General features: G+C 51.8%; 5 protein-coding genes across 6 annotated transcripts; 3 read left to right on the forward strand and 2 right to left on the reverse strand.

The window, feature by feature from the left end:
• The first annotated feature begins 3,319 nt into the window (after window positions 1-3,319).
• On the forward strand, window positions 3,320-6,509 carry NCU00223. Of its 2 annotated transcripts, none has more exons than XM_011395490.1 (4): window positions 3,320-4,185; window positions 4,324-4,540; window positions 4,655-5,194; window positions 5,262-6,509. In XM_011395490.1, exons 1-4 carry the CDS (start codon window positions 3,985-3,987, stop codon window positions 5,594-5,596), a joined length of 1,293 nt encoding a protein of 430 aa, XP_011393792.1. In that variant the 5' UTR covers window positions 3,320-3,984; the 3' UTR covers window positions 5,597-6,509. The 2 variants fall into 2 exon arrangements, with proteins under 2 accessions (XP_011393792.1, XP_011393793.1); XM_011395491.1 differs by having other exon boundaries at window positions 5,280-6,509.
• Window positions 6,510-9,341: 2,832 nt separating this feature from the next.
• On the reverse strand, window positions 9,342-10,021 carry NCU00224 (hypothetical protein; the record flags this gene model as incomplete). Its single annotated transcript, XM_011395492.1, has 2 exons — window positions 9,342-9,549; window positions 9,927-10,021. The coding sequence occupies 2 exons, from the start codon at window positions 10,019-10,021 to the stop codon at window positions 9,342-9,344; spliced, it is 303 nt and encodes a 100-aa protein (XP_011393794.1).
• Window positions 10,022-12,764: 2,743 nt separating this feature from the next.
• Window positions 12,765-15,224, forward strand: NCU00225 (hypothetical protein). Its single transcript, XM_952603.3, has 5 exons — window positions 12,765-12,940; window positions 13,250-13,268; window positions 13,402-13,560; window positions 13,623-13,788; window positions 13,850-15,224. Exons 1-5 carry the CDS (start codon window positions 12,923-12,925, stop codon window positions 14,442-14,444), a joined length of 957 nt encoding a protein of 318 aa, XP_957696.1. The 5' UTR covers window positions 12,765-12,922; the 3' UTR covers window positions 14,445-15,224.
• Window positions 15,225-16,235: 1,011 nt separating this feature from the next.
• NCU00226 (MFS transporter) lies at window positions 16,236-18,619 on the reverse strand. Its single transcript, XM_952604.3, has 3 exons — window positions 18,404-18,619; window positions 17,902-18,348; window positions 16,236-17,843 (listed from the first exon to the last, which is right to left on the reverse strand). Exons 2-3 carry the CDS (start codon window positions 18,324-18,326, stop codon window positions 16,418-16,420), a joined length of 1,851 nt encoding a protein of 616 aa, XP_957697.3. The 5' UTR covers window positions 18,327-18,348; window positions 18,404-18,619; the 3' UTR covers window positions 16,236-16,417.
• Window positions 18,620-18,901: 282 nt separating this feature from the next.
• NCU00227 (mitochondrial cation transporter) lies at window positions 18,902-21,071 on the forward strand. Its single transcript, XM_952605.2, has 4 exons — window positions 18,902-19,575; window positions 19,769-19,902; window positions 20,025-20,119; window positions 20,196-21,071. Exons 1-4 carry the CDS (start codon window positions 19,472-19,474, stop codon window positions 20,883-20,885), a joined length of 1,023 nt encoding a protein of 340 aa, XP_957698.1. The 5' UTR covers window positions 18,902-19,471; the 3' UTR covers window positions 20,886-21,071.
• The last annotated feature ends 842 nt before the right edge of the window (window positions 21,072-21,913 follow it).

The following is a 21,913-nucleotide window of genomic DNA, read 5'->3' on the forward strand; positions in this document are numbered from 1 at the left end:
GTGTACAAGTGGAAAAACTCCAGGTGTCTAAAGTCTACCAAGCATCTGGACACTCCCAGATCACTTCAAGCTTCAAAGCGTGACAAAAGCGAGCCATCACCCTTCTCTCAGACTCTGTCTTGTTCTGACATCCATCCCATCAAGCCGATTAATCGAGCCACCCAAGTACGCCATACACTTTGTCCATCATAACTCCTGTTCCGTCAAGTTTGGTACCGGAAAGTGCCATGACGTTTCCAAGTCCGACCAAAGGCGACTCTACAATCCAAGCGAGTTCGACACAATTGGTCGGACCTGATTCGCCCAGACCTGCCAACAGCACCAAGGCCGACACCGGGCAACAGTCACCGAGCCACCCTCCCAGAGTTCCACCCCTCCCACCATCACCAAACCACCATCAGCTCCTCGGAGATGCAGAAGACAAACTTTGCAAGGGAAGCCGTGCTGATTCGCTGTCTACCCCGCTAGTCAAGTCCGTTCCGCCATTGGAATTGTTATCGTCCTAAGTTGGTTCCAGGCATTGCACAGAACGCGGCAGGGTAATCCCCACGGGTACAACTTCCATGACAAGGACTTCCGCATGCAGTTCACTGCTTCACCCTTGACTAACCACTCGCCATGCTGTCTGACCAGCTTCACGATTTGATCTCTTCTGTCACAATACCTATAGTCCACTTTGCAGCTCTCTTTTGCCTCTGGCTGGCAACCTAGAAGCGTCTGAGGGTTCAGGTGGGAAGCGAAGCTCGCCAAAAGCGAGAAACCTGCATTGGCCAATGCCACCCCAAGCAGGGGCTTTAATTCCGAGTTGGTGAAGAGTCGTTGCTTTTTCTTCCCCTTTATGCTGTGCACTTTCGTGTTCCCCGCGGCGCCAGTCAGCCCCAACAACGCGGCTCATCCGGTCAATGGTAGGGTAACCAATCACACTCATCGATCCTTGGCATCACTCGTCTCCGTGTTTTCCACCACTTCTTGGTTCTATGCTTCAACAGCCACTGCATTCTCTATGCACTCTTTTACTGGATTCAAACACATTGACTTGATAGTGTCACCTGGCCCGTCCGCACCCGTAGTGTACATGGCTCGGCACGTGCCCTCAGGACAGCAGCCGGGACGATACTAACCAAGTTCGCCAAGCAAAATGGGTGGTTGACGCCTGCTGCACAATCTTCAAATCGTAGAGCACTTACACGATGTTGTAGACAGGGGTCCTGGAGAGTGACCGGAGCAGCAGTTTGCAACAGCCAACTCGCTCAATGTCTGGCACTTTACAATTCCCATCAAACACACACAACAACAACCACAAGGGACGAGAACCTTTTCTCGATTCTCCAAGACTAGCGAATTAGAGATCATTCCCCCTCACTACATATCACAATCCACAATGAAAGGATCAAGATGTCAGGGCGGAGGTCGACCGTACATACCGTAGCGTGCCCGCTTGTTTGGTGGGCTCAGGTGACCATGGAAAATTTTGAGGGTATTGGTGGCTTGGCAAGGCGAGAGACGGCGTGGCTCCGCTACCGACCCGCAGCATGCCCCTCAAGGTCGGGGCGCCGATGATGCATGAAACCTGCAATACCACACCTCCTACCTTTGATTCCCCTTCTAGCCGTCCCACCGCCGCTACGAGTGAGACCGATCTCGCTGACAGCTGTTGACAACTTGACGACCTCAGTCCAAAGGATTTGGCAACCTCCTCAGAAGGCCGAGTTACCTTTGTTCAGACGGACGTCATTATCTGCAGACTTTGGGAATACGAGCCAGGTGAGAGACAGTACCTCATCAATATTACATGGCTCTATAGCCCTCTTGGAGGAAAAAGGGAAAAAAAATTATACGGCTTTCAACGGCTTGAGATGCGTCATCGGATTGTGGCCAAGAATTTGTTCCAGAAGCGAGAACTCATCGACACACCAGACGCGATCGATCTCGCGGGTTCTGCTTCACACATCCGAACCATTGGAACCTTGCAGAAGACGAGTAGTCAAGAGTCCTATGTACATGCCACAACCAATGTCAGATCTACCTGTGTAAGTTCCTCCATCATTCGAGGTGACGATGAAGGCTCATAGGACGGCAACCCACACTGAGTTCAACTCATAGCTCAGTAGAAAGCTGGAACCTATAGGCATTGCCATTGCAAGTTGGCTCTGATGTTGGCCCCGGCGAACATGGCACTAACAGCATGTTCCTGAGACAGCTCATGCGGCCTGTCACGGGGCCTGGTCTACCATTCCTCTATGCCAAAGCATTTTAAGACTCTTTGACAAACCATCATTGGGAGTAGAGACAGCCTGGATCCCCGTACGTAAAATTTCGAGATCTAACAGCGAAACCTGGCCAGCCCTATCGGCATTCCTGTAGCAAAAGAAACCAAACCTGCTGGTATGTAATGTCAAGGAGCCATCGAGGTACACGGTAGTTGGAGACGGACACAACGGAAGACAGGGAGCCAGCCGGTCGGCCCAAGCCCATGTAGGCAAATGGAATCGGCTGATGGTGCAGGTGCTGCAGAAAGACTTCCCAAAGCGGTATCGGGAATTCCCACTTTGCAACACAACAGGCACCATTGGCTCCAGACGAAGTCGTCCGCCAGATGCCACTGTGGGGAGCGGGTTGGCAGCCAAGCAGAATCCGTCGATGTTGGACACAGGAGGAACCAGGACAAACGCTGAGGGCCGCGGGGTCCAGGTACGGTAGCCACTACGGAACATAGCCGTACCCAGAGAGGAGCCGGTGTTGATGTTTCGAACTTTCGTCTGGGGAAGCCTGCAACGTGGAAGATTGCGTTCGGGGGCTGGGGGTGGAACGGGGCGTCAACGTTGGTCGTCCAGAAGTCGATGGAGCCATAGGGTTTTCGGCCTAGTGTCGTCAAGGGTGACCATCTGTGCCATCCAACGAAACGGGCGCAGGTGACCCATTTCGGTCCCAGGAAGAGCTGGAAGGAGGTCCTGTGTTGTGTTGGGGGAGGGGGAGAGACACTGGATATTTGTCTTTGGCCAGACTCGCCAAACCACAAACTCGAGCTGCCTGGCGGGGCTCCCTTCCTCCAGTCTTTTCTTTTTTTTTTCTCGAGTGACAAGGGAAGCTCGTGGGACAAGCTAAACAAGCCAGGCCAGCCTAGTCTTCGTAGTGTAGCGGCGGTATGCGGGCCATTGGGGTAGGTATGACCTCCGGGGCCCTGTGGACGACATCCAGTGAGGATCCAGCGAGCATCCAGTGGACATGGGCGGGGGCTTGCGGACCCTCCACCCACTCCAGGGGGATTAACATTACATAAAACCCTCCCATTCTTCTCTTTTCTTTACACATGCGCAACCTGTCATCGACCTCCAGCTTATCTCGGGCCCTCCAAAAAACCGTCTTCAAGTCGAGCCTTGACACACGGAATCCGGGGAAACGCGGGCCTGTGTTGATTTTCCAACCCCCTTTTTCCGTACAGACGCTCGCTCTCTGCCTGGCCTTGCCTTATCGCCGGTTCCAGAAACTCGGATCCTACCCCCATTCCCCAGATTTCAGATTCGAGATTACGCACTGATTGGCGCCATCATCCCTGGTTCCCGAAGCTGTTCCTGAGCCAGTCCATCTTGTTCGGAGAATTTTAGCACGAGGGAACTTTGTGAGAGAGAGGAGGAACCGAGACCTGGGGCGTGTCTTGCCATCCCATATCGAAAACTCATTCGCTGTCCCCGCCCAAGCTTTTTCCGAGTGCCGTGGTGCAGCACACGTTGGCACTCAACCCGCATTAGGTTCTTCCCCGAATCCGCTCCTGGGCAGGCCCCGCATCAACAAAGGCTCACCACTACCAACCACTACCGGAAACCCCCCCCCCTGCCGAGCCCTCTACACTACCTACCTACATACGACGGCGTACCTTGCACAAGAGTCACAGTCACAGACGCTCAACACGCACACTCTCACTGGCAGAACAAACAACGTCTGCCAGTGCAACTAATTCTGTACAATCAGGGAAGGAAGAAGGACATGGCAGACAAGATGTCTATCGATAAGCACGATCCCACCAAAGACGATAGTGAAGACTCGCAGATGGAGTCTAGTCCCGAGAGAGAAAGAGAGGGAGAGGCACCTGGTGGTGAGGCCAATGGCCCAAATACAGGTACCTCGACGAAAACCGCTGCTCCCCAAGAAAACCAACAGCCCAAGCGCAAAGGCGGCCGCAAGCCGGTAAGATCTTGACTTCTTTCTTTTCTTGTTTTGGTCTTTTTTTTTCAATTTCTTATTTTATTTTGGTTTGATTTTCTTTTTTTTATATTCTTCTTGCAGACACAACTAGTGATAAATAACATCCTAACATATGTATAGATCTATGCCACGTCCGAGGAACGGAAGCAGAGGAACCGTCAGGCTCAAGCTGCATTCCGTGAGCGCAGGACTGAGTACATCAAGCAGCTTGAAGATGCTATCCGCACCCACGAGCAAAACCTTGCCAATCTGCAGGCTGCTCACCGACATGCCGCTGACGAATGCCTGATGCTTCGTTACAAGAATTCGCTTTTGGAGCGCATCCTCCTTGAGAAAGGTACCTTTGTCTACGACCTTCCCATGTTCGGGTTGTTTGTTTACACCCCTTTTTGGGGGGGCCTTCCTCACCAATATTGATTGATTTGCTAACTCTACCTACCCTCCTTTTCAGGCATCGATGTTCAAGCCGAGCTCCAAGCCAAGACGGGCAGTCCAAATCTTGGACCTACTCATATGCCCCAAAACTTGGTACAGCAGCCGCCGATTCAGCGGGCTCTCCTGAATAGACACCATGCCCGCAGATCGCAGTCGAGCATCGCTCCTAAACTCGAACCCGGGATTCCTATCTCTCCCCTGCCACCTCCGGTTCATTCTCACGCGTCAGCTCTATCGCCCAAGAGTCGGCCAACACCACTATCGCATTCGGCCTCACCATCAACGACAGCAACCTTTGGTTCCCATAGCGGCGCATCACCGGTCACTTCCGACGGCATGATTCCCCCGATTCGCCCGCATCTCCCACCCGCTTCAGCATTAAAGATCCACCCGCCTTCGCAATTGGGTAACGGAGTGCCCGGTCTAGCTCAGCAACAACGCCAGATGCAGATGCCTGGCCTTCAGCAAGGACAGAACCACATGAGGAACAGCGTTGGCGGAAACACGAATTCGTTCTACCCCACGCCTTCCTTCCAGAATCATATTGAGCAACTCGGCAAGCTGACCCGTTTTTCTTTTTCTTCCTTCCCCTTTTCCCCTCTAATAAATATTTGTCACCTTAGGCTCATTCCGTAATTCAGAACAGGAGTACGACGCCGCAGCCGAGATGATGGACGACCCCGGCGAGACCCCCGATACTCCAAGCGGACCTGGCCCCTATCCCGGCCAAGCATACGGCGGCGACCCCCAAGCAATGTCACTTTCGTCCCCTGTCACCTCCGGTCCTCAAGGAAACCAGCAGTCACCGATCGAAAACGGCTCTCATCAACAGCATCCTGCGTACCCGCCAATGGCCCAGCTTCTCGATCACCAATACGACTTTGGCGATCCTTTCGGTTTGAGTGCTAGCATGGCTTTTCCGACACAGTTCTCGTTCGACACCAGCAACATGCGGTAGAAGAGACGGAGAGAAAGGAGGATAATGGCATGGCTTAGGGAGAGGAGGTATCGCGGGATGTTATGGGTTTCACCGTTACCCGATTCGACAGACATCTGTTTAAAATTCGACATACTGAAAAATTTCACAAACCGGCACATCACACATAGCCGGGTCAGCAACTGCACAGCAATCGAGAAAGGAGGTTATATAAAAAATAGGTGGGCACGATGGCCGCTTCGGACGAATGACGACAACGCGAGAAGACACAACAACAACAAAAGTACGACCGGAAAAGTTAATGTTTTTAAAAGATACCCGTGAAGCAGTGAGCACTGGGTATAATTCACAATCAGCGGGTTTTGCCCTCTTTTTATGGGAGAGACAAACCCGTCTCCCCACTCTTTTGTTCCCTCTTTTGGATATTTTTTGAGATTTTGTTTGTGTTGGTCACTGGCTTTTGGTGATGCCAGCATGTTTTGATACCTTGTATGCGTCTGCTTTCACTGTAACTGTACCACAAAACAAAAATGGTGTTCAAAATCGGATACTTTGATTCATATCACAGAAGGAAAAAGGAGTTTTCTCAATCTCATCAAAAAGCATGGTGTTTGGACCCGGTGTTTGATATGTTCAACTGTCAATTTCTGTCTGGGCTATCAGCGATTGAGGTTGGAAAATAGGAGGTCAGCGCAGCATGACAATCAACTTGTCATCACGATGAGAATCTACGGAATTGTTGACCAACGAAAAACGCGGGGGGAATACCACGAGACCGTTGAGGCTACGGCAGATGACAAGCCTCGCCATGGGGAGCAGGACATGTTGTTTACATTACCTTGAACCGTCTACCTGATGTAAATAGCCAGATCAACGTCACCTACCATCAGACAGGATCATCAGGAAATACTACTAAACAAAAGTTACATCGAAGTCCAAAAGACAAACAAGCTCAATTCTTTACAGGACCGCGCCGAACGATTTGCGTGACAAATTTACCTAACCCGCAAGGCCGTAGCCAGGGGCAGCGGAGACGCGTGACCGACGGCTTTGTCATCGGAAGAACGCTCCACATCCAACTCCGCCTCTAGATACGGGCCGGTACTCCATTTGCATGGTGTAAACGGACCGGTAACGGTCAGTACTAGTGTAGTGTACGTAGTGTAAACCCGACACGACGACACATGGCGCAGATCGACAACAGCTAGGCACTGCAGATAGCGATGATGGGTTGGGATGGTGAGCGAAGACCGCGTGAGAAAAGATCAAGAAAAGGGCCAAGCGGCTTGGCGGTGAATCTAGATCTAGTTCTTCTGTCGTGCCTGGCGATGTTATCTTTTGGGGTTGCTTTGGGATGAGTCAAAATAAAAAGGATGGAATTTGTGGTTCCCCTGCAATGGACTTGGAAGTTGAGAACTTGAAGTTTGAGGAAATTGAATTGGGCCGCCTTTCTGTTGTGCGTGATGCCCTGGACTTGGAGTCAGTCGATTGATTTGTGCTTGGCTTTTACCTTGGTATTCACCTCCAGGTACTGTGACTACCGCAGTACGCATGATGGTTGATAAAAATTAGAGAAAAGAATCCCCCCTTTTTACGATCGAAGGTTTCCCGCATTCTTCGCGGTATTATTCAACTCTCACTTTTCACTTTTTCCCACACCAGTCCCTCCCCCAACTCCATCTCACTCACAAAGCTCATCATCTCCGCAGCGAAGTCGGTCCCTCAGGAAAAAAAAAAAAAAAAAAAAAAAAAAAAAAAAAAAAAAAAAATTCCGAAAAAAAGGAAGGAAAAAGAGAGAGATCGGTAGAGAAAGTCAGGGAAGCCTCGTCCGGGAATAAAGCCGGCTATAGTGCTAGATTTAGTGTGAGAACTTAACTTTCCCGCGGACCGCAGCCAGGAGATGGAAAATGTTACTGAGAACAAAAAAAAAAAAAAAAAAAAAAAACACTAACACGGTGTGGAGAAACACCGCTTACTTCTAAGGACTGAGGTACTATGCAGTATGTAGCCTTCCATGTTCGGTGATAACAACCGAAGAACGGTATGTACTGCACCTACACTAGGTAGGGATCCGCTATCCTAATGTAGTCCGCAAGATCTTCAGGTTCTTGTCGTCCCTCTCATCTACAATCTCTCCACCGAACTTTTCCTTCTCCACTGTTTGGGGAGCCCGCTGAGCCCGCAAAGCCAGTAGTGCCCGCCAAAAACTTTTTGCGGCATGTGGACACTGACTGACTGACTGACTGACTGACTGACTGACTGGCGGAGGAGGAGGAGGAGGAGGACAAGAGAGTGGAGATTTTTTTAAACAAAAGCGAGGTAGTATGTAGGTCCGCGGTCCGGTTGATTTGTGGAGAACTGGGTGTCCCTCCGGTGGACGACCGACCGGGGCTGAGGACCTACATATACATACACTACGGAGACGGGAACGGGGCTGATGGATGGAGAACGGGGGAACGGTGTGGGGAGGGGTGAACAAGATGACTGCCGGTTGGGATGTGAAAAACACCGGGATGGAGTGGTCGGAGGCGGCATGGAGATATTAGTAGATGGGAGGAGCTCATGAAGGCTCAGTGAGCTTGATGCCAAGGTTGGGTAGAGGAGCTTTGGGAGGAGGACACGACATGGTGGAGGGATGATATGTGATGATGTGAGATTACCTTTAAAAGTGGATGGGAATCTCCGAATTGATGAAGTGAGTTGGGAGTGAAAGTAAACAACGGGAACGAGGGTATTGGAAATTCCAGGCGAGTGCGTTCGAAGACTGTTTGTTCTGTTGGTTGTCAGAAATGTCTGGAGGCATAGAAGGTCTCAAAGCGAAGCGAATCCGAGCATAGGTAACGAGAATGTCCAAGGGAACAGATTGACAGTTCTGTAAACACCTTTCTTCGGTTTGGAGGATGCTTGACGGCTTCAACATAGCTTGGTCGAAGTAAACCCGTCATGGTATTAGTCTGATTTGTGGCATGATGTAGCAAATACACAGAAGAAGTGTCCCGCAAGATCAATTTGAATTTCGAACTTAATCAAACGTGGCGTTATTACCGATAGACCTTCGTCGTGCATCAATCGCTGATACTTTCCTTCCACATCCACCATTTATGTCTTCACATTTGAATGCTGTATTGGAACGTCATTGTCATTTTCCAATGCAAGAAGCCTTTGGAGGTTTTTGTTGATACGTAATATTTAGATAATGAGAAAGACTACCATGTCATATATGTGGGATCAATATAGGTTCCAGCTTCGTTGAATATAGCACGATCCAACACAAGAAGCTATGAAGGAAAAGCATGGTGATAATGAGGAGGAACCTACCTATAAACAGGCCGTCGAGTCTAGCAACTGTCGGGTATCATGGTTGTTCTCCAGGTTATCTACCAGTCCTTTTCTCGACTTAAGCAACATCTAGACGGTGTCTAGCCCTACAACTAACATTCCATCAATAACAGATCCAGGTGTGCAGTAATGCTGGTCCGTTATTAACCGTCTATTGTTCTGAGTTCGGACCTATGGAGACATAACGTTGCGTCCCGACAGGCCGAAGGTTGCATGTGGCCCTTCACAATTGTTTCCTTTTGATCAGCAGTACATTTCTGCTGATGTCCAGCTCATGATCCTGAGATGGTGGTGAGCCTATGTGGTTTGGTTCCCCTGAAGTCACTCCCGCCTAAAAACTGCTGGTTGGGAGATGATACATTGCTGAGCTCAAGGTATCCAGTACACGATCTCCAGGATTTCCCTTTGGTGGTGTTCGAAATCACCCTCAGTCGATATCTCGGATAATGTAGATGGACGCCACGCTGGCTCCACGTGCCGAAAGAAGATGTGACATATCGGGCGTCTTCAAAAGGTAGGATGGTTCCGTCTGGTCATGTAGCTCATGGGGTAAGCCATGACACATAGATACTCCATTCACGACCAGCATGTTGCCCCTCAACTCCCATGTGTCCCATTTGTAGTGTAAGGAGATCCTGGGAGTTCCGCGTACAAGTCACTGCATAGTCTGGACCGGTCTACCGCGTGATGACCGGTCCGGAAGGAATCATCCCCGGGTTAGGTACGGAACTGGAGTCAAACGGTGGTCTGGGGATCCGCATTGTTGAATTGAGTCCAGTGAAACCTCAGTTCCACACCGAAACGCTGCTGCCTGTGGAAGTGTGCATAGTGACTTCTGGTGGAGGCGCCGATGGTAGCCGTGTGTAGCCAGTGGACTTCTGTCAGCCCAGCCATCATGACATATCGACCTGCCCTTCAGCAATGCTGGGTTCTATCCGCTGAGCATCTGGATTCGTATTCTGCACCATGAAACGCTTCGAGAAGAAACGGGATGAGCATGAATGGTACATACTTTCCTGTTCCTCCAACCTGTCCAGTGTTGGAGTAGTGTAGAGCCGCAGCGGGAACCCTTCCATGCTTCCGCTTCGACAAGGTTCGGGTCGCCATCCTGGCCGTGCCGCTGAGGCGTCACTCGGCACGCTGACCGGTGGTCGCACAGATGTGACAAGCCCACCATCACGCTTTCATCACTCCTACCTCCTACTACCTCTTTCAATCGGCCCTGATGCTTGGGGAAGACTCTGGAAGGTTAAATCAACCCGAAGGCGGGCAGATTTATTTGAACTCATTTCGAATTCTGGTGGACAGGTTGCAGGGCAAGCCGAATGCAGGATGAGTCACACCCAAAGGAACCGTCGATCTCGTTGCCAAATGACAAGCTACCTGCTGTTGGACGACTCTCAAAGTCGGGCACAGCTCTCTCAACACTCTACTGACCAGCTAAATCATTCCTCTTTGGGAACTTCGTTTGTGTAGCTCCATGTAGAGCCGAGCGTTATTTAGACAAGAGAGATATTCTTTGAAGTCCTCTTTCCAGGCAATCTGGAGCAAATCGTGACAAGTATGTGGGCTCAGCTCGAAATTCTTGACCTTGCGCTCACAACGGACGTTGCGAGCATACTGCAAGTGAGTATCGTGAAACTTGGTGAGCTGTTCGTTGTCGGCGGAGGTGTCGAAAATGGGAGTGTCCTTCAAGCTCTTCTTTCTTTTTGCTGCTTCGTAGAGCCTGCGGCCTCAATACAGTGTGACATCTTTTCGAGATTTCAGCCATAGTGCTTGTAGGCGCAAAGTGTCCTACTTCTATGCTTTGTTTGTCGAGACCTCCACATTTGCTGGTTTGAGCGGTTGACATGTGGCTTTTGTATACATATTTGCCTGGTAATAAATAGACTTCTTGTCTTCCCGTGAACTAACACTCGTATCAAGCAAGACCTGGGAGGTACACGTTAATGAGGTGGGTTTGATTGCAACTTCTACCGACCGGGTTCTCTCCTATTACCCAAAGCCTGAGCTGTGGCTTTCGCTCACAGATGATGTACTGGCGTGTTTGATACAGTGGACAGAAGTATAACGTTAGAAGTGCTTCATAACAGCCTCCTCAAACATCCCTTGCCGATATCCAAGAGTAGGTGCATAATGTGGCTCAAACCTAAAGATGAATGATCGACAAACTCCTGAAGACAGATTTCGTGACCAGAACGACTTCTACCGTCAACGACTCATGTGGCTGCCCCGGTGTTTCAGAGTGTTGTGGACTTTGCATAGCCTCAGAGCTAAATATCAGCTCAAATGAAGCAAATCTGTCATGCCAAACAATGGCGACCAGGCTAGATAATGCTTCTCATCCAGTACATGCCCAACTTTCTCTGGCAACGCCGTGGAGACATTCTTAGTTGTCAAGAAACACAGAGACACACTGTTTGATACAACGCCTGTAAGTTGACTTCAAACAATCTGCCATGACTAACACGAAAGACTCGATGTTGGGTGAAAAGCAAGACACGAGAAATGCAGTAGAATCTTGAAAAGGCAGATGAAAAGGAGAGAAAGGAATTGCAGAGCTACACAACAAAGAAGGAAGTCGACTTGCATATTGATCATGATGAAATGGCTCTCCGCGACTTGTTATCCGTACAATAACTGGATTAGTTGATACCGATATCTCAGGTTAACTAACCTACAACAAAGAGACATTTGCTGATGGCTATCTTCCATTCTCGATGCGAGGACAGGACTCTAATGTGGTAAAGGTTATGTATTTTGCAGATGTATGTCCATCTCCGCCTCGAAGGGCCACGAGGAAGTAAACAAGTGTGTTAAAAAGGGGAGCTTCAATTCATGAATTCAACATCCATTGGCAACTGCTTCGACTGGCGAACGGTACTCGTCCTAATATAGTTGCTGTTTGAGCTTCGTCGCCACAGCGTCCACTCTCTGCCATGACTGTCAGATGCAAACCAACGGGTGAGTCCATCCAGAACCACACTTGTGGAAACGCATGCAGAGCCGCTGTGATTTGAGGGTGATGCGGTTCAACAGACACGTAGAACCTATACAACTTCCAACACTGTTCTACATCATGGCATATGGCAGACTTTCCAGAGAAGTCTTGAATGAAAGGAAGTAAGATAGAAGTAGGGGTTGGAAAAAAAAAACAGAAAGAAAAAGAAAAAAAAAGGTGAAAGGTCCACGCTGCATATCAAACTGCTCAAGTGGTCCGTGATGACCTCTCCAATGTGGCCGTGATCAAGCACCTGTTGGCAAGCCGTCAAGCACAGCAACCAAGGTAATACTTCCCCAAGAAAGACATGACGTCCGGTGTCTAAAAGCACGACGGCAATGCGTGCCTTTTTGGCATGAAGTCCGTTGACAGGAAGTCCGGGGTGCTTGAGGCAGGTCCGATCTCATAGAAGGCTGTCACCTCAGCAGGAATGCGTCAACTTGGCATATAAAGCGGCAGCTTCCGTCAGGTGTTTGTGACGGATGTGTTTCCAGTGGTTTGTTTACCTTGGTGACGATGATGTCTATGGTCGTGAGTGGTTGTCGTCGCAGCTGCAAACACTCTGCCAAGACTTGCCGGATTGGGAGCAGAGCTCAAACAGGCAAAGTTACGGCGTGTACGGATCGATACGCACGTCACATTGGTAACAAAGGGCAGGCAGCGTGCAAAGTGGTAGCCCTAACCACCAATAACAGCGGCGCACTGAAATTTCACCAAAAAGCCAAAACGGCAGTCAAAGTTGGAAGCGGGGAACAGCGGCAAAGAGGGCCAGAGCAGGGCCTTGGAGGGGAGATTTGGTGCAGGTGGGCGGGGCACGAGCGTCTCTGTGATCCGTGCCACTGCCAAAACCTGGTCCGAGCTCCCTGTGGCCCGGGAGCGATTTGCCAAAATCTTTTACGACACCACAGCGAGCATCAGACGTCGTTGTCGCTGTCGTCCGCCCCCCCTACCCAACCCCGTCTAGAAGAAGCGCATTGAGTCAGGCCAACGTCCTGTCAAGCGCAAAGATGTCGGTCGCTTCCAAGGTGTGTTTATCTCTCTCCCCGTCAATCTCCGAAATGGCCGGTTTCACGGTCGGCCGAGAGCTGCATGCTGTGCAGCGGATATGGATGACCCCGTGGTTGGACCTCGCCGTGAAATGAAACTGAGAGCTTCATTTTTGTTTCCGAGCGAGTCCGCCAACACCGGCTCCTTGCGACAATTTGGGATCCGAAAGAGGAGGGAGGCTTGGAGAATGGGGATCCAGACGCACAGCGAGCAGCAGCCGGCCATACCGCGAAAATCTAGAGCTCAAGACAGCAAGAAACTAACCGATTGCGATTCTTTTTCTACAGAACCTGTTCGATCTGCTCGGTTGGTTGCCCACCCTCCTGTGAATTACGGAACCCACGCGACGGCACACTCGAAATTGGCAGGGCGAGGAGGAACATTGAACACCGCAATCCAAGGAACCACCAATACTGACGGATCGATTGTTTTCATTCAGGCAACGACGTGGAGGATAACACCGCTCCCGCCGCCCCTGCTAAGATCGTCGAGAAGACCTCGACCCACACCACCAAGCGCAACTCCGATGGCGTCGCTCCCAGCAAGGCCCCCGCTCAGGGCTCTGGCCGTCGCTCTAACTTGACCGGCAACGAGGCCGGTATGTTGATCATCCAACATGCTAACCATGGCTACCCTCTCAACTGACATTTTCGGTCCCAGCTTTCCGCGACCGCAACGCCGGCAGCGACCGCAACCGTGGCAAGCCCACTGAGGAGGGTGCTGCTCGTGGTCCCCGCGGCGGCGCTAACGCCCGCGTCCGCGGTGGTCGCGGTGGCCGTCACCCCCGTAACACCTCGGATGACCGCCACTCTAAGTCCATCCCCTCGTATGTTCCGGTCAAGCAATTTCTAGCCACAGGCACCTCCGTCCACTAACACCCTGACTAGCGGATCCGAGAAGCAGGCTGCCCTTTCCTGGGGCGCCACCGAGGGCCAGGCCGAGCTGAAGGATGAGCAGGCCGCCGAGGAGATCGCCAAGACTGAGCAGAAGGAGGCCACCACCGAGGGTGAGGCCGCCGCTGAGGCTATCCCCGAGGAGGAGGAGGAGAAGCACGTCTCCTACTCTGAGTACCTTGCCCAGCTCGCCGAGAAGAAGGCCGCTCTCGAGGCCGAGGCCGCCCTCAAGGTCCGCAAGGCCAACGAGGGTGTCGTTGAGGACAAGAAGTGGGCCAACGCCAAGCCCCTCAAGAAGGATGAGACCGAGGAGTTCATTGCTGGCTCCGCCGGCAAGAAGCAGCGCGAGCGTGAGCGCAAGGTCAAGCAGGTCCTCGAGATCGACCAGCGTTTCGTCGAGCCCGAGCGTCCCGCTCGTGGTGGTGCCCGCGGTGGCCGCGGTGGTCCCCGTGGTGACGCCGGCCGTGGCCGTGGCGCTCCCCGTGGTGCTGCCCGTGGTGCTGCCCGTGGCGGTGCTCCCCGCGCCGAGAACAAGGCTGCTCCCATCAACCCCAACGATGAGTCTGCCTTCCCCAGCCTCGGCAACTAAATGCCTCTCAATATCGGCATAACGACCATACATCGAAGCCAGACTATTCAGTCACACGGCCCCCCCTTTATTTTCTCTTCGAGGCGGCAATGTCAGAATCAGGATGGCGGCGGGTTGGGATAAAAAAAGCAGCCAGCATGGGGTCGGTGTTCGTCTGTTTGGTTGCATTCACCTTTAGCGGAAAAGTGGTTCATGAACACCGGAACCGTGAAAGAGGTTTTCCTTATCTGTCCACCACTTACCGCGGAATCGAACAAAGTAAAACTGTTCAAGCTCGAAAGTTGAAATTGCGCGCGTTCGTATGACCTGGTTCCTCCCCGTATCTATCCCCTTTCCTTCCATGCATGAACGTTATACCTAGGATATATTTCACTTTTTACCCGGTTCAAACCGCAGACAAAGGATGGGATGGCAACCATCCAGAGGGCAAAAAGACACACACGCTATAGTCTAGGTGGCACTATGACATAGCTCGACCATGGCAAGGTCGTAAGAATGGACATAAGACAGGCTTGTTTTGGATTAACACCCAATATGGCATCTGGCAAAAGGCATCAGGCAGAGCAGCAATATCAAAACAAGTGTTTTGGATTCCTCTGGCAAAGGCACAACAAGCTGACACTGATCCGTGACTTGTACTCAACACTGTGTTGGCTGTTTAAGTGCACTTTTCGATGTCTCACTGGACAAGTGAAGTTCTTGCTGCACCGTGATCTTGAACTGACTGGTCGCCATAGGCACATAATAAGATGGAAAATCACTGACGATGATATTGACACACAAGTACTTGTAGTAGACCTTTTCATTTCCATTTCAAACTCCGAACTCGGCGGTTCTTACTAACCACCCCTTCACTATGACCTAGGTCCAGGTAAACAGACCACTCTTTTGTGTCCCTTTCTTGTCTTGTGCAAAACACCCTCTCCATCACAACCCCATGATTACTTATCCATATCACAGCCGCCATACCATACAAGACATGACCTGATGTACATTTCACTTCCATGACAACACTAGCGATATCTACCTTCAATCTTACAACCTTTCTCTCTCTCCATCCTCTCCAAGTTACATTCTCAACCTCGAGGTTCCCTCCCTCATCCTCATATGCTTCGAAGATGTGACACTGCCGGAGAACTCCAGTCATCCTGGCTTTCATATCTCAGACAAGCCAGAATCTGTGGAAACTTATGGTAGACTCTATGCTCGGTCCGACTTTGCACATCATCTAAGTAAGTGGTGATACATACAATCCATTTGCAAGAGACCTAGTGACGAAGTCTCCTGTTGCTTTCTCACCTCACGATGGATGATTCTAGATCCTTGAATACAACTCTGACAATCTGCATCAAGTTACATGCGCGCATCTGCATGCATGATGCTTTATGTCGGTGGTAATGCGCACAAACCCTACCGACAAGCTCTACAGAGTACTTGCTTGCACAACAAGCCCTACTTGTAGGTACTGCCAGGTGCGTACCTGAAAACCGAAGAACCCGAGTTTCCCGAGTATGGGATTATTCGGTCCGCATCAGACCGAGGGCTGGAATGTCGTCTTCAGTTCCCTGGAATAGATTCTGGTAGTTGGGTCGGTGAGAGTCCACGGAGCATGTCGTGTCACTCTATATTATGTCTTTCCTTGTCTATTGTCTTTTTTTTTTTTTTTTTTTCTCCAGGAATGTGTGTTGCGAACTTGGGGAGTGGAAGGTTTGGTTCTCGGGAGATGCTAGTTTCATACGAAGATGGGAAAAGATGGTTGGATGCAGAAACTAGAGAGTGAATCACCATGTCTTTGGAAGAGTAGCAGTACTCGATCACCGCTTCAACAGCGCCCATGCAACAGTACACATTTCCTTAAGCATGCACGATTCATATTCTCTGCAAAATTCATACATCATAACATCATCAACGACTTCCACCCTCCCCCTATCCTCGCCCATCTGGATCACACAACCTTACAACCGCCAAAACACTCAAAAGCCACTCGGCACCTGATGCCCATAGATCACTACTCCCCCCCTCTTCCTCTTAAACCCAAACCTTCCCGCATCAATCCCCAGACTGACCACCAACCAAACCACATTGAACCCAGCCATCATATAGAACGGCGTCCCCGTGCTCCACTCATCGAACCCATACCCGCCCGCCTTTGTCAGCAACAAGATGGCCGCACCTCCGCACCACGAGTAGACTCCCGCCACGGACCCCTTCAGCCTTACTCTCGACACCGTATCCTCCGGCAAAGCTCCCGGATTTTCTAAAAGGGGTGCCGTCTCGTTCCGGCTATCAGCTGGTTCAGTCACAGTAGCTACTTCGCTGTCCCTGTCGACGCGGTGCGGATGCGTGATGACGTTGACTACGTCCACCTTCAGCACACCTCGTCCTAGCGAGCCCAAGCTGCAGACGATGGCGCCAATTTGGCTGATGCCGATAAGTGCAGCGAGGAAGAAGACGACAGGGCTGCCGCCCCGCCCATCCTTGTCTTTGTACTCGGGGCTTTTAAGCTGGGGGAAGGCAATGTAGCCGGCGATGCCAAAGGTGGTGGCCACAATGATAGGGTAGTTGAGTCTATTCTGTTTGGTGAACTTGCGGCTAGAGAGGTAGCCGAAAAGAGGAGCGCAGAGGAGACCCATTAGTTGGGCGACGCCCGTGAGGATAGACGAGAGGATGTAAGCCTGGCGGCATTCCTTTTTCAGCTCTGGGGAAGGGTCGTTGGGCGAGCCTTGGCAGAAGCCGTTGCGGATGAAGAAGGCGTTGATGAAGAGGGGCATGAAGAGCGAGATGGCGACGGTGGAGGCACGGGCGACGAAGCCGCCTAGGTAGCCGAGGGCGATGTCGGAGTCGGTGAGGCCGAGCCGGATCGAGTCGCGGAGGAGGTGTAGGTAGGGATAGACTTGTTTGGATGAGTAGGGGGCCGAGTGGTCGTCGGTTCGGCGCTTGAGTCCGAAGAGGGTCCGGAATCCTTTGCCTTCTTCACCCTTGATGCCGCGGAGACCGAAGAAGACGAAGATGGCGACGAGGAAGGAGACGAGGCCGACGACGTAGTAACTGTACTGGACGGCTTGACCAACAGTGACGCCTTTGATGTGTCCAAACCTTGCCGGTAGAGGGAGGAAGAGCGAAAGAGCGAGGAGGGCACCGCACCCTGTGAAGAGCCCTACGTAGCCGGCCAACGCGGACGGCTTCCCACGTCCTTCGGGTTTCCCTTGGGTGCCATCAAATCTGAAGCCAGCTTCGGAGGTGCTGTGATCGCGGAACCGATCAGGGGTAATGGTAACCTCTGAAGCCACTGACGGTGTTATGCTATGCCTTGGGTTTAGAGGGGGGTTCTCGACAACATCTGTTTGCGCCTGGGTCTCGTCGGACAACGAAGGGAGGATTGCCGTGACCATGGTCGCCCTTTGTCACCAATGATGATTAGCTTTTGTCGTGGAACGCCGTGCTGAACATTACTTACGCAGCGGTAGCTCCAACAGCAAAGAGAATCCTCGCCAATAGCAACTGCGGGTACACATTCGTTGCTTGAACAAACACCAGCAGCGAGAGTCCAATAATCGCATAGCCGGTGACGGCAACATGTCTTACCCCGACACGATCAGACACCAGACCCCAGAAAGGGCAGGCGATCAAGGCGACAATTTCATCAACGAAGCCGAGAGTGCCGACAATGTCACCGACGCCATGCTTGACGCCGATCAAGTCGGTGATGACAAAGGAGACGCTGCTGTTGAGGAAGACGAGGAAGGAAATGCTGAAGAGGCAGATGCCCAAGAGGTAGGTCAGGGCTTGGAGAGGGGTCGTCGATGAGGAGAATGGGAGATGGCGGAGGAGAAAGGCACCGAAGTCGAAGGGCTGGCCGGGCCGGCCATCGGTTGGAGCCATTGTGTGGGTTCTTTGATATGGTCTGTTTTGGTGTTTAGTCTAAGTGCTGGGATTCCTATCTGGGCTGGCTAAGCAACCTAAGAGTGTTGATGGTTCGTCGATGTGTTTTGCTTCACATCGGTTCAATGTCACACGGTTTGTGTGGTCGTATTCTTCGAGGAAACGAAGCTTACAACGGCACTGATGGAAGTTCAAGCATCTGTCAAACAAATGTGGAATCACGAGTTATCGATTGCAACAAGGGAAGAAAGAGGTCGGAAGGGAGAAGAGCGGAAGCAGCATCGCGCAAACTGATGACGGCGCTGGCGTCAGTTACGCCCATCCAAGGAATCATCGACCGGGGAACACAGCCAATTAGAAGAGCCCAATCCCGATTTACATATGTACACTACAACCCTGTCGCTATCAGGGCATTTGGCTCGTGCAACCCTCGTGCAACCCTTGGGTTCAGTTTTGGACCGCGTCTGGCCGCCGCGCTGCGACATCTGCCCGCCCCGCAATCCGGTTCAGAGCCCCTCCTCCGCCGGTGTTCGTCTTTTTCCCCCGTCAACTTCTGGCCTCGGGGCAAAACGACATGAAATGACATGAAATGGCCACTAACGGTGCCAGATCCAGAATCCCGTCTGACTGTCTTTCGTCTTGTGTAGGTCATTTCCTCATACTCCCTCTACTCAGTAGTCCGCCCAGTCAGCCAGTACATGTGCAATGTACAAAAATGCAGGCGGGACAGTGATACGGCACATCATCTGGGGTCCCGTTCCGGGGTCCTGAATCGAGACCGGGATACCTGGCCGTCCCCGAGATCGGGATCCGCTTTATTTTTGCCGCGACCGGGGAAAGATAACAAAACCCTCTTGTCAAAGGAGAGTCGATGGTTTGTTTCAAGCAGGAGTCATACACCGCTTTGCTTTTATTTCCATTTCGGTCTTCTTTCTTGACTACTTTTCTCTTTTCCTGTTTTGAAGTTTGTTTTGTTTGTCTGTTTGTTTGTGCTTCTCCGACATCGTCGCCGTCAACTCGCCCGTCAGACAAGACACACAAGTGTCGTTCAATCTCTTCTTGTCGCAAAGAGAGCGCACTATTCACGCCATTAAACACTTCTTGACAAAACACCGTCTTCGACCCACCCCAGAGCACAAACAACCATGTCCGCCTCTCTGCCCGGCGCGCGCGCGCTTCCCGACTCGCAGTATGACTTGAGCACCTACTGGGGCCGCGTCAGGCATACCGCTGGCCTTACCGATCCGAGGTGAGCATAACCGCATCTGAACTGGGGATGGGACTACAAGGAGGGAGGAGGAAGGGGCCGGAAGAGAAGGGCGGTACATGCTGCCTAGATGACGCATTTGCGACCTCCTGTTGGCGCAAACTTTGGAGCAATGAAGGGCTGGATTCAGGACGGGACAAAGAATGTCTTGCTAACGTGCGCGCCATATTCGCAGGACGCTTCTCGTTGGCAATGCCGGTCTCGAGCAAGCTAAGCAGCTCCTCGTCTCCTACAAGCAGGGACAGATCAAGTCCATGACGCCCGACTTGTGGCAGGCCAAGAAGCTCGTCGACTCTACTCTCCATCCCGGTATGCTTCATCCGCCGACATACTCCTGAACGCATGCCGTTGCGCATGGCTGCGTCGACATACCTACAACCTAAGTCATTAGGAGGGGAAAAAGACACATAGGCTCACAAAATATGACATAGATACCGGAGAAAAGGTCTTTCTTCCCTTCCGCATGTCCTGCTTCGTCCTTTCCAACTTGGTCGTAACAGCCGGCATGTTGACCCCTGGCCTTGGCGTAAGTTGAAAACACCTCCCCTTCCCTACCTCTTTCTCCCTACATCTTCCTTTTACTAACTCTTTCCCCCAACCAGAACCGCGGCACCATCGCCTGGCAAGTAGCCAACCAATCCCTCAACGTTGCCATCAACTACTCCAACGCCAACAAGTCTTCCCCCCTCAGCTGGTCCAAGATCGCCCAGTCCTACTTCCTTGCCGTCGGCGCCTCCTGCGGCGTGGCCGTCGGTCTCAACAGCGTTGTCCCGCGCCTCAAGTCGCTGGCGCCCTCGACCCGTTTGATTCTCAGCCGTCTGGTTCCGTTTGCCGCCGTCGCCTCGGCCGGTGCCCTCAACGTCTTTCTCATGCGCGGCGAGGAGATGCGTACGGGTATTGACGTGTACCCGGTCCTGTCGGCCGCCGACAAGGCCAAGCTGGTTGCGGAGGGCAAGGGCGAAGGAGACGTGGAGAGCCTGGGTAAGAGCAAGAAGGCGGCGACGATTGCTGTGGCGGAGACGGCCGTCAGCAGAGTGCTCAACAGCAGCCCGATCATGGTTATCCCCCCTCTTGTCCTGGTTAGGCTCCAGGCTACCCAGTGGTTGAAGAGAAACCCGAGGTACACGACCCCGATCAACCTCGGTCTGATCTTGGTGACCAGCTATGCCGTGTTGCCGTTGGCGCTGGCGGCGTTCCCCCAGATGCAGAAGATCGAGGCGGATAGGCTGGAGGGAGAGTTCAAGGGTCGTGGTGGTCAGGATGGCTTGGTTGTTTTCAACCGTGGTATTTAAGAGGCGGCAAAGGGGAGCCGGTAGGTTCTGGTGGCATGGGTTAATTCCCTTTGTCTTGAAGATGGAGGACCGTGGAGGAGTGTGCACACAATGGGCAGCATAGCCTTGGAGTTTTCTTGTTCATATGGCAGCGGCAGCGGCGAAAAACGGCGGCGATATCCTGAAAAGCTATGTTGATTTGGTCAGTTCTTTTTTTCTGCTTTCTTGCCTCTGCCCTTCTCCGTTTGGTTGTGTTGTTCTTTCTTTTGCATTGTGGGTTCGTTCGCGTTGCTTCTGTTTCCCTTTGCTTGATGTCATAGCAATCATGGCGTTTTGGTCATCAAGAGGTGAGTCCTACAAACTCCTCCTCCATTACCCCAAGAGAGTACTAGTTGCGGATTCGTTGGCCAGGCATCTTTTTGACAACCCTCGGATGTTCCCCCTTGGGTTCGGTTTCGTGGAGTTTGATCACTACAGGTATGCATATCCAATACCGCTACAAGCTGACAATGCCGATAAGCACCGGATGCAGCTGGGGCAGAGTCCAGGGCTTTACCTAGGGTCCGGCACCCGTACCCTACCTAACCTCACTCTCCTATTTCCATGACGTACACCTACAAAGGCCGTCCCCCTCAAAAGCAATCAACTTTTTCTTTGGAGCCTCCCCTCCAAGAATCTTTCCGCAGTGCCTTCTTGTAATTCCGATCTATCTTTCCCGAAAGCAACGGGCATTATCTCCTCCGGTCACCGGCTGGTTTTCACCGAGGCTCGGCTTACCTTGCCATGACTGCTCTTCAAACTTGGTCAATGGTCACTGAGTAGCTCCTTGCCTCCGCCTTGACCCAGTAATGCTCTGTATTACCTCACCTGATGTTACTTCTGATCTCTTTACAAGCTACAAGTTGTGCTTCGTGGCACTGCTTGGTTACTTGACACTGCTTGACATGCTTTTGTCGTGCTTCAGTCAGCTTCTTGCTTCATCGTCTCCTCACTGCAAATTTGGGCCTGCGGCCTGATGCCGCAGGTTAGGCCAAGCTGGCCTTCTTCTT

The sequence above is a fragment of the Neurospora crassa genome, linkage group III (genome assembly GCF_000182925.2).
Source record: "Neurospora crassa OR74A linkage group III, whole genome shotgun sequence".
Taxonomy (NCBI): Eukaryota; Fungi; Ascomycota; class Sordariomycetes; order Sordariales; family Sordariaceae; genus Neurospora; species Neurospora crassa.

Bases quoted from the DNA above. Each gene is read 5' to 3' on its own strand.
- NCU00223 (XM_011395490.1), top strand. From the start codon at position 3,985: ATGGCAGACAAGATGTCTATCGATAAGCACGATCCCACCAAAGACGAT. The intron at 4,186-4,323 runs GTAAGATCTTGA...ACATATGTATAG, and splicing joins GCAAAGGCGGCCGCAAGCCG to ATCTATGCCACGTCCGAGGA. The intron at 4,541-4,654 runs GTACCTTTGTCT...CCTCCTTTTCAG, and splicing joins GCGCATCCTCCTTGAGAAAG to GCATCGATGTTCAAGCCGAG.
- NCU00225 (XM_952603.3), top strand. The intron at 13,561-13,622 runs GTATGTTGATCA...TTTCGGTCCCAG, and splicing joins CTTGACCGGCAACGAGGCCG to CTTTCCGCGACCGCAACGCC. The intron at 13,789-13,849 runs GTATGTTCCGGT...CACCCTGACTAG, and splicing joins CACTCTAAGTCCATCCCCTC to CGGATCCGAGAAGCAGGCTG.
- NCU00226 (XM_952604.3), bottom strand. From the start codon at position 18,326: ATGGCTCCAACCGATGGCCGGCCCGGCCAGCCCTTCGACTTCGGTGCC. The intron at 17,844-17,901 runs GTAAGTAATGTT...TTGGTGACAAAG, and splicing joins GCTGTTGGAGCTACCGCTGC to GGCGACCATGGTCACGGCAA.
- NCU00227 (XM_952605.2), top strand. From the start codon at position 19,472: ATGTCCGCCTCTCTGCCCGGCGCGCGCGCGCTTCCCGACTCGCAGTAT. The intron at 19,903-20,024 runs GTATGCTTCATC...AATATGACATAG, and splicing joins CGACTCTACTCTCCATCCCG to ATACCGGAGAAAAGGTCTTT. The intron at 20,120-20,195 runs GTAAGTTGAAAA...TCCCCCAACCAG, and splicing joins TGTTGACCCCTGGCCTTGGC to AACCGCGGCACCATCGCCTG.